The 13966-nt window shown below is 37.6% G+C and overlaps 1 protein-coding gene across 7 annotated transcripts in view; it reads left to right on the plus strand.

Moving 5' to 3' along the window:
* The window catches only part of SLC10A7 (solute carrier family 10 member 7), a 265111-nt gene that overhangs the window by 27031 nt on the left and 224114 nt on the right, over nt 1-13966 (plus strand). The window contains exon 5 of one of the 7 annotated variants that reach the window (XM_032246450.1): nt 514-579. The exons of the other annotated variants lie outside the window; for them this stretch is intronic. Coding sequence (XP_032102341.1) covers nt 514-564 — 51 coding nt within the window. The 3' untranslated portion in view covers nt 565-579. Of the gene's footprint in view, nt 1-513; nt 580-13966 lie in introns of those variants that run through there. 7 annotated transcript variants of the gene reach the window in all.

Raw genomic sequence — 13966 nt, forward strand, 5'->3', positions numbered from 1 at the left:
AGTGAAAAGGAAATCTGATCTGTCAGTCACTTTCTCTGCTTTAGCAATTACTTAGCCTTTCTATTCCTTGCCTTTCTTTTCTGTTAAATGGGGTTACTGCTTTGGCTTGTAGTAGAAGGCTAATGGCATCCTGGAGGAATCTTATGTATGAAAATCATTGTCAGCATTGAGCCTTCTTGCAAGCAGGCAGATGTATATTTTTTAGCCTCCCGACTGGTGTGCTTTCTGAGAAGTAGTAACAGCTACTTTTCCCTCTTTGACAGATGAAAGAACAGAAGTAACAACAGCAGCAGCAAGAAATTCTGTCTCTGCTCTTCTACTGTATCTACCATTTTTTTTTTTTTTTTTTTGAGACAGAGTCTCACATCATCGCCAGGCGCCAAGCTGTAGTGCAGTGGCACAATCTCAGCTCACTGCAGCCTCTGCCTCCCGGGTTCAAGCAGTTCTCCTGCCTTAGCCTCCTGAGTAGGCGCACGCCACCATGCCTAGCTAATTTTTGTAGTTTTAGTAGAGACGGGGTTTCACCATGTTGGCCAGGATGGTCTCGATCTCTTGACCGCGTGATCCTCCCGCCTCGGCTGTATCTACCTTTTGGTATCAGTCCTATCTTCCAGATTGAGCGAGAGTTCTTAGGAGGTAGAAAGAGTTGACTGTGTTTGTTTTAAGCTTCTATAAAACTTGTAAAATGTACCTAGATTTCCCTAGATTTTTGTGTAACTTAGAATTTTCTCATTTAACCCTGGTGACCTGCAAATTGTCTTCATTTTTACCTCTCTAACCAAAAGGGCCCTTTTAATAGGTTAGCAGTGATTTCTAGTTACCAATCCCAGTGGCCAGTTCTCAGTTCTTATCCTCCATGACTGATACCTTAGTCACTCATCTCCAGATTCCTTCTGCTTCCCTGATGCTCATCTCTCCTGATTTTCTTTCCACACCTCTCATCACTTCTTATTTTCTTCTTGTCTGGTTCCTTTTCTAATCCCAATGGTGTCTTCGAGAGATCTAATCTAACACAGTGTTAGCCCTGCTAGATTCCTGTTTCTGAATTTTTCTTCTTTATATAGCTAAAGCCATATGACCCCCATCTTTAGGTTTGATTATGCCTCAGACGTTAGGGCCAGTCCTGTTCTTGGGGAGAAGTATTTACATAACTCTAGTTTAACATGCTGTGGCACTATATTACCACCTTTGCTGATAGGCCGTCTGACCTTGAGCACAGAATACCCTGCCTTGGAATCAAAGTATGTGCTTAATTTTACTATTACTAACTTAGTGGTCTCAGTAAGTCCTGGACCTCACCATCTTTTGGTTTTCTCATCCAGGAGCAATAATATTTGCATTCTCATTTCATAGGATTGCTTTTTTGATGTAAGGGAACACATCAAGTAAGCATCAGCATTATCATCATTGCAGAGGTTTGTCACTGATGAAATAACTGGGTTTTCTGAGTCAATATTATTGCTGTCACAAGAACTTAATCTTCTAAGTTTGCTCATTCATTCACTTCATTTATTCAAAAGCATGTTGTGTGCTTACAATAGCTTGCTGTATATACATAGTAGATTTATAGAATTTTCAGTTCAGTAAGAGATATAAAACAGATAAGCAATAAATTGCAGCATAAGATGATTTGTATTTAAATAAACTTAATAAACTGGATAATTTCAGTTTATTAGTTTACATTATAGGTCTTCAGTTTGTTTTTTTTGTTTGTTTTTTTTTTTTTTTGGAGATGGAGTCTCACACTGTCACCTGGGCTGGAGTGCAGTGACAAGATCTGGGCTCACTACAACCTCCGCCTCCCCGGTTCACACAGTTCTCCTGCCTCAGCCTCCCGAGTACCTGGGATTACAGGCACATACCACCACACCCAGCTAATTTTTTGTATTTTTAGTACAGATGGGGTTACACTATGTTGGCCAGATTGGTCTCGAACTCTTAACCTCATGATTCACCTGCCTCAGCCTCCCAAAGTGTTGGGATTACAGGTGTGAGCCACCATGCCCGGCCAGTTACTTTTTTGTGTAAGTATTTTCTGTTATAACTTGATATCCCCAAGATAGCCCCTTTGGGAATTAAATAGCTCCCCTTTGGGGAGCCAAATTAGTAATTGAAAGATTACTTTGAGAGTTCAGAACTAGATAAAGGTTACTGAACAGATTTATAGGATGTTTCTCTGAAACAGTAAAGTCTGGAAAAGCATCCCAGCTCCGTTCCAATGAACTGCAAAAAACAAAACAAAACAAAAGCCACAAAACCAATCAGGTATCATATCTCTCTTAAATAGTTCTATATAACATTAAAAATGTGTTATCAACAGAATTCTCCTTGTTCAGTATCAGAATATCTGTATGTATGATGACTAGCAAAACATTTTTTGATAATTTGGTTTATTTTGATTAGTTATATTTTAAATATTAGACTTCCTTTTTAGAGAGGCACTAATCTAAGCAATAACACACTTCTAACTTTTCTTTTAGCTACTCTAATCTAAGTAATTTTTATATTTTTGCATCTTATTGTAGAGAATTTGATTATTTTTACCTTTATTTCCAAATTCTGGGCATGTGCCTTTTAGAGGAGTATTTGTGTGCTTTTATGAAGTTGTTATTCTTGAAAATAGAAGACTTATTCTCAATAAGTATTGAGAATTAAGTATTAAGTATTGAGAATTAAGTATTAAGTATTCTCAATACTTTTAGAGGAGTATTTGTGTGCTTTTATGAAGTTGTTATTCTTGAAAATTAAGACTTATTCTCAATATTTACTAAATCATGGAGTTATGAAAATGTCAATAAATTAAACCTCAGAAGACTTAACTTCTTCTTTTGGCTCCATGCCTAACTAGCTCTGTGATCTTGGGTAGTCTTTTCTTCAGCTTTTTAATCAATTGTATGTAGGCATGGTTGTTTTAGATGAAAATATTTTCTGGAAGAAAACATTAGACCCATGTAAATGAGAGGAGATATTCTGTCACTTTAAACTGTTTGCTTTTTGGTGAAATATGATCTATTTTTATTGCATTAAATATAGATCTTGATGCTTTCGCAACTTATTCTCTTTTTATATTAAGATGTTTGGCATCTATCAGGCTGTTTATTAAGAACATGGCTGGCTGGGCGTGGTGGCCCACACCTGTAATTCCAGCATTTTGGGAGGCCAAGGCAGCTGGATTGCTTGAGCTCAGGAGTTCCAGACCAGCTTGGGTGACATGGGGAAACCCCATCTCTTCAAGAAAATACAAAAACATTTAGCTGGGCATGGTGGTGTACGCTTGTGGTTCCAGCTTCTTGGGAGCTTGAAGTGGGAGGATCGGTTGTATTGGGGAGGTGGAGGTTGTAGTGAGCCAAGATCCTGCCAACACACTCTAGCCTGGGTGAAAGAGTGAGATCGTATCTCAAAAAAAAAAAAAAATATGTATATATATATATATATATATATATATGGACAGTGTATAGGCCAAAGGAGTCAGGTTTAATCTGTATTGCATTGCTACAAACTTTAGAACTGATTCTGTTAAACTTTACTTACATTACCAAGTCATCAGGTTATGTTTTCTAAGTATCTAATATCCTGCTTAGTGCAATGTGATTTTCAAGCATGTTATTCATGGCCAAGAACACTTGGATACAAACAAATGGTTTGAATATATTAAGTGGGCTGAGCTGCATTCTAATCAAGTGTCAAGATATTGGCCTTGAAGGTCCCTCTGAATGAAGGCTGGCTGGCCTGCTCTCCTTCCTTCCATTCCTTCCATACAATGAACAGGCAGAAACTGAAAAGTTTTCCAAAATATAGTTACTCTATGTGTAATCACTCTTTCTTCTTTCTTTCCCTCTCCTTTTCTCCCATTTCCCTCCTTTTTGCTTTTCTTCTCTCCAATTTTGGAAAAATAATGCCAATCACTAAATTTATTTTGTGACCAGAGCTTGAAAAACATTATCCTAAACTCTAAAGTGTATCTGACATTCATATTTCCTCTTGAGTCAGCTCCTTTGTTTCTCTTGACAAACTTTTTTGCCTTTAGCATATGCTCCGGGGGATTTCTGGCCACCTATTACTTGCAGACAGTTCCTTTGATTTTGGTCTCCAGGGTCTTTCGAGGACTTCGTTTTCTGCTGAATTCTTCTGCTGCTTGTGGTCAGCTCACCCGATCTGTGTCAGCTCCTATAATAAAGACCTTCTCATCCCCCATATCTAGTCGCTGAAGCCTTTCCCATTAGTCAAGGCCCAGCTCAAATATAGTGTTCCTCTCAAAAAGCTGTTGAAGATGCCCAGTCAAAGTTAGTTTTTTCTTCCTTTCACAATTCTTTGTTTGTACTTATGATGTGACACTTACCCTTAATCATATATTTTTTGCATATATTTAGCTCCCCAGTCTGAATTTTCTTTGTGGGAACTACTTTTCCTTTGTATCTTTTTAATGCAGTGTAGGAGTAGCCTTAATAAAAATGGTAAAAAAAAAAAAAAAAAAAAAAAAAGGGCCTGGAGAAGCTGGAGAATAATCCAGTTTCCTCCTAGTAATATTGTGGTTGAAGTAATATCCACAACTGTAGGTTCTCCATCTCTCTTTCCAGGATCCTTTCATGTATTTACTGTACTAAAATAAAGAGAGAATAGAATTAAATAATATCCTAGATTGGGCATATATATTTTTTTCCTTCATTCAAGTCCATTTTAGTTCCAGTTAAGAGAGCCTATTGTGGGAATTATTTAGAGTTTATTCTTAAGTGTTTCTCATTTACTGATTCTTCAAATACAGACCCTGAGAAGATGTTATGATGAAGTTCAGTCTCATTACAGTTGCCAAAAGTTTACACTGGTTTGAAAATGGTACACCTTCTATCAAATAGGCAAACCATGGTAGTTTAACTCTGACAAACAGCCTGGGAAACTAACAACATGAGGTAAAATATTTATTTATAGTTATTTTCACTAATCTTTGTTTAAATGCATGATGGTATTCTACAAAAAATGCTTTGGACTTTTGTGGCCCTCTAGTAACCCATTAGACCGATTATACCTAACTCTCATTTGAGTTTACAGTGAGTCTTTGTCAAAATAAGCCATCGTGAATACTCATGGCATTTGTGCAATCCACTTGTTGGCATGTATGTATTCTTTTTGTTCCTTTGAAGTTTGATATTTCTAGTTCCCTGATTATTATTTAATTGCCAACCATTTTGTAGTGTTTTCATACTTGCTCTTAAGGATAGGCTACATAGTTACATTTTGGCATGAGAAATGAGAGCTGGCAGTGTAATTTAAAAATAATATCTCATGCTCAGTCAGTCTATAAAGAGAGACATGAATTCTGTTGGCTTAATGTCATCATCCTTTTGTAGATAACAAAAAAAATACAGAAGTTTTGTTGGAAGAATTGTGTAGCTCCCTTGAAAAGAAATTTATTTTCAAATTGTATTTGAAAACATATCAAAGATAATAAAATAAATAAATAAATGAGATGATGGACATGCTAATTACCCTTATCTGCTCATTATACATTGTGCATACCAAAATATGTACCCCATAAATATGTACAATTATTTGCTAATAAAAAATAAAATATTGAAACAAAAATCAGAGGGTAAAAAAAGAGCCTACTTTAAGAAACAGTTTGCCTGTGGTCGATAAAGTTTTACAACTTCAGGCTCAACTGATAATAATGGGATCAATAGAGAAAGAGGAAAGCTGTTAATTAAATTAGAAGCCTGTTTGCTGAGTAGAGGAGTCCTTTACCATTGAGTGGGGAAAGCCTAGTCTCAGGATTTACAAAGCCTCTTGGAGATGTGAAGCAATGTTAGCACTTTTCTAATTTCTGATCCAGAAGGAAAAAAAGAGTACAGTAGAAGGATGGAATAACTCAGGACTGTTCTGATGCACAATTCTAGGAGGCACTTTTAATCTGTGGGCAGTTTCTTTGCCCTGCGTGGATTTAGTGAGCTGCTACTCCTTGCACAGTAAGGGATGACCACAATCACAATAAGCTCTTGCCATCAAAATAGTAAGATTAGCCAGTGCGTGCTATGTGTCAGTTCTTGTTCTCAGTGCTTTACATATGTTAGTTTCGTTAATCTTTTGAGACAGGTATTACTATCCCCATTTGCAGATGAGAAAACTGACACAAAAAGAGATTAAGCAACTTGTCTACAGAGCACAAGCAAGGAGTAGTGAAGATATCAACTCAGGCACTCTGGCTTCAATGCCTGTGCTCCTCACCCTCCCTTCTCTGCTTTTCTCTATTAACACTGGAGGTAGAACAGACTGCCTCAATCCACAGATGGCTTAGTGCCTGAACCACCTAGGTGGAAAAAAAATAAAGGCTGTTCAGATTAATGATTCCTAAGAAGTTATGGGTGTATTGATACTGGAAGCCTTCTTTCAGGAAGTTTTCCCCTTTTCTGTAGTAGGGCCCTGTGGTACTGCCCCATCAAGGTGCATTTAGCACAGACTATTGAAAATGGCTGTGTATCTCATTGAAGCTTTCGTTAGATGGCAGGGAATGTGTGTTTCTTATTCACAGTTGTATCCTCTGTATCTAGTGCAGTATTTGGCATGTATCGGGGCACAGGAAATATATTTGAATAAATTAATATTTCTGAAGAAGTTTGTCTAGCTTTATAAGTGTAGTGATTTAAATATGTATTATTAAGGCAGTAATTCATCTTTAGTTAAACTTTGTCCTATATTAAACTTTTATAGAAAAATCAAGATACCTAATAGGTTATATCTTGTGGCATTTTTGCTTCTCTCTGTTATTCACGCCTATTCTGCTTTGTCTAAGCTTTAACAGCCACAGCCTTGTGGTTGCAGCCCCCAAAATAGCTGGCATAATGCCTGGAAGGAAATAAGACTTCAGATGCTTAGAAGGAAATAAAAGACTTCTATAGGATTGATCAGGCCTGGAAGAAAATAAAAGACTCCTAAAGGGCTAATTGTGCATTTTTAAAATCTATTAAGTGATGAAAAACAAACACAGAAATCTTAGTAACTGAATGAGACTTTTAGTGGTTTTTTTCCCCCCTCCTTAATTTTGGATGATCTGAAATCATCTAGTCAAGCAAATATCTCATGTGGAGAAAATGATTTGCACATTAGAAGACATTAGGAGATGCTCAGTAAATATTTTTTTCCGAACAAATGATGAAGTATAATTTCTTTTCCTTATTTAAAATAAGTGGTGATTTCTCCATGTAAGTTTCACTGTATATATAGAATTAAAATATATTTGAGTATATTTCTTCAGATCATCTCCTATAACGGTAAATAAAATTATTGTGCATATCTTATCAATGCTTTTACCTATATTTTCACTTTTTTTTTCTTTTGGGGCAGGGTCTCACTCTGTCACCAAGGCAGAAGTACAGTGGTGTGATCATGGCTCACTGCAGCCTTGACCTCCCAGGCTCAAACAGAGATTTCCATTTTATTTCCCAGGCTGATCTTGAATACCTGGGCTCAAGCAATCCTCCTACCTCAGCCTCCTGAGCAGCTGGGACTCGAGGCAGGCACAACTATGCCTGTCTACTTAAAAAAAAAAAAAAATTGTAGAGAAAGTGTGTCACTGTGTTGCTCAGGCTGGTCTCCACCTCCTGGGCTCAAACAGTCCTCCTACCTCGGCTTCCTAAAATGCTGAGATTACAGGGGTGAGCTACCATATCCGGCCTATATTTTTCTATCTTTGACATCCATACAATTGTAGGAAGTACATAGGACTGGTTTTATATTATTATGATTTTGTAGTTGGGAAAATATGGATTGAGAGGTGAGATGACTTGTCTAAAATCCCACAGGTGGCAAGTCATGGATTCCTTCTTCAGGACACTTTCATCCCCTTGTGCATTATTTCAAGCAAAACAACAAAGCTCCAGAAATCAACCATGTAAGATCTAGATCTTATATTGGCTCCTCATGAAATGTGGATGGCTTGATATTTTTCTGAGGGATGACTGTTCGTGTACTATTAGCTGAAAACAAATTATTGAGCACTTGTACTTTATAGAGCACTGAGTTAATATTCTGAGAAGTGGGGAGCTCTAGGGTACAAGGAAGCCGAAACCTGATTTGTTTTCACAGAGATTGGTAATGAAATGGGGGGAAATTGGCAGAAACATAAAAACAGCATGTGAGTGTAAAAGAGCAAGTCAGGTAAGGAGAGGGCAGGGGGGTGTCTAGAGCTTGAGTCAGGCCCACGGGTCCTGGTTGGAAAGTTGGCTCTTGGAAGTGATAGGTTTTCAAGTTCTCTAACAGTGGTTAGGCCATTATTTTGGAAAGCCTCTCTTGTGTGGTGAAGGTACCCAAACTGGCTGAAAGATACAAGAGAATGGGTCTAGTGGAGGAGGTACTGCTTATGAATTCTGTTCCGGGAACCTGGTCAATGGAACAGGATTATCTGCATTGGGAGCGGGAGAGCAGGCTGGCCGAGGAAGCAATTGCAGTTTGGCTGACAATTTGACTGAAAGGTTGCTTCCTTAAGGTGAGTTGGTGGCAGAATTATTGCATTGCTGTGCCCCATAGAAATGAAATCTAAATGGAAAACCAAACACTGGGTGATATGGATGGGCCAGGGGCACAGGCCAAGCCTGTGTGTCCTGCATCACCGGCAGTTGTAGAGTTAAAAGAGAAGACTAGCATTTCCCTAGACACAGGGGATTCTCCCTTTTCATCTCAGTAACTTCTATTCCTTGTAGGATGAGAAGGTATAAGCAAAACTGAGGTTTTCCTGTACACCTCAAACATAAAAGAACTTTTGTCCTGACTATTTTGGTACCATGAACCCAAACTCTACCAGGAAGCCAATCCCACCCAGGAAAACAGCCACAAATATATCCCATTCTAACAAATGTTAAAAATGGTATCTGGAACTCCTTTTAGCATTTCTTGTAAGACAGGTCTAGTGGTAATGAATTCCCTTAGCTTTTGCTTGTCTATGAGAAACTTCCTCCTTCCTTTTTGAAAAGATAGCTTTGGGGATACAGTATTCTTGGTTGTTAGTTTTTTTTTTTTTTCTTTCAGTACTTTGAATATATAATTCCACTCTCTGTTGGCCTATAAGGTTTCTCCTGAGAAATCTACTGGTAGTCAAATGGGGACTCCCTTATGTGTGACTTTTTTTGCTGCTTTTAAGGTTTTGTTTTTGTCTTTGACTTTTGACAGTTTGATTATAATGTCCCCAGGAGAAGTTTTCTATGGATTCAGTCAATTTGGGAACTTTGAGCTTCATAGATATGGATATCTGTATCTCTCCCAAGGGTTGGAAAGTTTTTAGCATTCTCTGTTTCTTCTCCTCTGGAATTCCCATAATGCCAAAAATCTCTTTGCTTAGTGGTATCCCATGAGTCCCACAGGCTGTCTTCACTCTTTTTCCTTTTTTTCTTATTTTTTCTACTGAGTCATTTCTAAAGTTCTTTCTTCAACTTCACAGATTATTTCTTCTGCTCAATGTAGTCTGCTATTGAGGCTCTGTAGTTTATTTTTTATTTTATTGATTGAAGTCTTCAGCTTCAAAATTTGTTTATTTTTTACATCTGTTTATGAATTTGTTATTCAGATAATGAATTATTTTCCTGATTTCATTAAATTGTCTGTTTGTATTCCCTTATATCTTGCTGAGTTTCTTAAGATCATTATTTTAAAATTCCTCTTCAGATAATTAGTAAATTTCTCTTTCTGTTGCATCAATTGCTAGAGAATTATTTAGTTCCTTTGGTGGTATCATTCTTCCTTTCTTTTTCATGTGCCTTGTGTTTTTGCATCGATGTCTATGCATCTGGTGGTGCAGTCACCTCTTCCAAACTTTATAGAGTGGCTTTCCCTGGGGAAGACTTGTCCCTGAAGATGAGCCTGAGGGTGCTAGTTGGTCAGATTATGAGGCTCTGGTTTCGTATCAGTGCAGTGGTGAAATCTTTGTGCAGCTTCTTTAGCTGTGATCAATATTAGTAATGACTGCAGATGCCTCTATGGTCTATGCTGAAGGAGTTCATGTCAGTAGCAGGGTTTCACAGCTTGTTAGGGCAAAGGCTTTAGGGATTTTTCTGTTTTTGTTTTTAGTCTTAGCTGAGAGGATCTCTTTGGGTATTGAGTCTGCATAGCTCACAGGCAGCCACAGCAGCATTGGTATTCATGGCACAAGTGCTCAGAGTGGCTGTGGATCCAGGTTCTTGGACTCAGGATTTTTTGAGATTACTATAGCACCTGGGACTTGAGACACAGGTTCACTCTCCAAGGCATGATTGGATAGTTCTCCCACTAGGCTGGACTTTGTTGATCTGAAGCATACCCTAGCAGCCCAAACCCTGGGCTGAGATGCAGTTATGGTACTGTACCTGCGGAGCAGGGCATAGTACTTGCATAACTCTTGGGAAGAAAGGGTGCTCCAGAGGCTCAGACCCAGGGAACAGAGCACAGCTGCACTTTGGGACCTGGAGCCACTAGAACACAGTGGCAACTCAGGCTCTGGGGGATGAGGTGACTCTGGAACTCAAAATGGTGTAACATGACCATTGGCTAGGTTCTGTGACACAAAGTGCTGCAGCAGCAGCAGCAAGGACCCAGGAATGATAAGATGCCACTTTGGCTTGTGGGGCATGGTGCAGTGAGTGCAGCAATGACTTTACTCTCTGGAAAGATGGGGTGCTTCAGCAGCTTGGACTGTGGGGGACTCATTCTGTTCCAGGTAGGCATGGCACTGTGCCTGTTTGGCCTAGGGAGTGGGGTGGCATGGCTTACCCAAGGCTCTGAATCACTAGGCTGGGAATTACTATATCTGCTTAGCTCTAGAAAGTGTGGGTACAGGAGTCAGGGGAGCCTCTGTATTCTTGAGGATGGGTTGCCACATTAGATGTGGTACCAAGAGGTACAACTGCTCTTGTGTGCTGGACGATTGGCGTCCCTGGGGGGCAGGATGCTTTGTCACCTCTGGGGTTGGGAGAATGCTACTCGAGTGTACAGGAGACCTGAGGTTTCCTTCCTTTCTCTGTGCAGCCATCTCAGGTTTCTGTACTTTCCATCATTTCTACTGTCTATTTGCTGTTCTTTCATGCTCTCCTTTGGTTATTTTGGTAAAAATATAGTTGCTTATTCATTATTTTGGTCTTTTTTATGGGAGAGAAAGATCCGTAGCAGCTACCTGTCAGCCATCTTGCTGACATCACTCCTCTGGTTGCTTTCTATTGTCTTCTTTACCTTCATCTTTAGAACAGAACCCCAACTTTTAACTGGGCATGCAGCTGAAATATCCTATTTATCTACTAGGCTTCCTGGTGTTCTATTTGGCCATGTGACTAAATTCTTGCTTTTAAGATGTAAATGAAAGTATTTTATATTACATCCAGGTTGTCTCCTTAAATGGAAGTAGTACAGCCTTCATTTTTTATTCCTCTGCCTGATTACTGGAATGTGGATTATTAGAGCTTGAAGAGCATTCTTGGCTTATCAGATAGCCTGTTACCGACAATGGAACAGCAAGAATAGGATGTGGGGTCCTTTTGACTATGGAGCTGCCATGCCAGTCCTGGATTGCCTACCTTGGAACATCTTTTACACGAAAGAGAAATGAACATCTCTCTTGTATAAGCTACTGTTTTCTGGGGGGTAATTTTTTATATACAGCAAACTTTAAGCACAATTTATATAAAGTATATAAGGTTAAAATTTTCAAATAATAGAATATAATAAAGGGAATTTAACATTGGAACTACACTAGATATAATTTAAAATAATGTGATATCTAGCAGGTACTGAATTACTGAAGAGCTGAATTACTTTTTGGGTCTAATATAACTTAATGGCCTGTGGTGTTATAAAAAAATCTATTTGCTTGTCTTGAATTTTCTATCCTTTGGATTTTTTTAGAAATACAGGTTAATTTTGAGAATAGTTTTGTTATTTAGCTGCAGTATGCCTTATATTAATTAGGAAACTCAGACATCTTAGGAAAGTTTTTGGAAACATTCTTTCTGGAATCTATTTTGTTAAAATATTCTGGGACAGATATTCTGCTTTTTTTTGTTTGTTTTTTGAATGTTGGTGATACCAATGTATAAATTAACATGTGATTATAATGCTTCTCATAAACTTTATTCATCTTTGGTCAAAGGGTAACAGTCTAAATAAAAAGATCTTGGAATTTTTATTGTCTTTGGATTTTTATATTATTTTTCTAACAATTTTTTTGAATTGTGGTAAAATAATTTTTAAGTGTTCAGTTCAGTGGCATTAAGTATATTCCTCTTGTTGTGTTACCACCATCATCCCTCTCTAGAACATTTTCATCTTCCTACGCTGAAACTGTGTACCCATTAATTAAACAATTGGTCTTCATACCCCCTTCCCCCGCCCTCTGGCAACTACCAGTCTACTTTTTGTCTCTATGAATTTGACTATTCTAGAAACCTCATATAAATAGCACCATACAATCTTGTCCCATTGTAACTGGCTTATTCCATTGTAACATAATTATTTTGTATTTACTTGGGAATAATCATAAATAAATTATGATTGCCTAAGATTCTCTTTCTTATGTTTATCTTCTGAACATTTTCATTTGTTTTAATTATAATGGATATTAACAGAGTAGGCAGTGTTTTGATAAAGTAGGGTATTATAATTGCTAACCTAGGAAATATCATACAAAGCTGAAGTCACTATATAGCTATATGCTTTTATTATGAAGACAATTGAAACCTAAAATGAGCAATTTCTGTTAATAATAGATCAGAGATGAGTGCATTGGGTATTTTGGCAATTTCTTGAGTTTTCTATCACCCTGTGAAACAGTATAAATATCATATTGCAGGGTAACATTTGATTTTATACATTATCCAAATCTGTAATTATATGTTAGAAACAGGTAAAATGTGATTTTAGGGTAAAATATCAACGTTCACAAATAAGCTGTTTTCCCATTTGGCTTATATTCTGTTTGTAAAACAAATGGTGATTTTTTTCTTTCTCAAACTGTACAGATTTTTGAGATTGAACAATAATACCTAAAATAATATTCAGGTGTTGATTATTTTTGTTTTCTTGGGAAAAATGTTGGTATGTTGGTGATATTGTGACTATGAATATAACACTTTATCCTTGACATCACTGTTTTATTTTTATTTCTAAAGCTCATATCACTTCTTCTTGCTCTTTCTTGCTTTCCTCAGATGCACTTTACAGAAGCACAGTTTAATAAAACCTTTTTAGTAGATTAGTAGTTATGGATCTTTCTAAAATCCCAGCTAGAAGAAATAGGATAGGGAGTTGGCATAATGGGAAGCAAGCAACTGTATTTACAAATCTTAGACGTTGTCCCACAATTTTGGTGTAACCCTTCAGCTGACAATTAAATTTTTTGTTTTATCAGTCATCACCCAACCCTAACAGATGGGTGAGGAATTAATCTGATTTGTATTTTTCCCCACAACTTTCTCCTACATATTGTACTATTCTATGATTAACATTCAGTGAATTCTTAAAGATGATTGATGGGCCTTAAATATATAATATATACATCCTATTTAAATTATGCCAGAGTAAAACCACAGAACGGAAGAGCTCCTAAGACCCCTGTAGAAATTTGAAAACAATTTTGATACTCTCGTCCACTCAAAAAGAAATCTGCTAATACTGTAATGTTTTTTCCCTTGCCAGGACCCTCCTTGCCTGGTGTCATTTCTTGAGCTCTCCTGGGAGGAGATTAGTCTAAAACAACAAAGTAGCCAGATGTCTGGTTCTGAGACAGTCCCAGAGGCCAGGCTACGGTAGGCAACAGAAATCGCGTGGGGCTGAAGATCAAAGATACCTGAGAATTACTTATGAGCACATAGTATGTGTCATTCCCATTATTAACAGTCTGAGAAAATTTGTTTCCCTAATTAACCCTTTTGTTGGAATAACCTTAAATTTTAGTGAGTATATTTCAGTTTTGATATGTTTTCTTTTGTGTAGTGTTAAGTGCACACACCAAAAAAGAGAA

This window comes from Sapajus apella, unplaced genomic scaffold, assembly GCF_009761245.1.
Source record: "Sapajus apella isolate SASKATOON/1434 unplaced genomic scaffold, GSC_monkey_1.0 scaffold61, whole genome shotgun sequence".
NCBI classification, from domain to species: domain Eukaryota; kingdom Metazoa; phylum Chordata; class Mammalia; order Primates; family Cebidae; genus Sapajus; species Sapajus apella.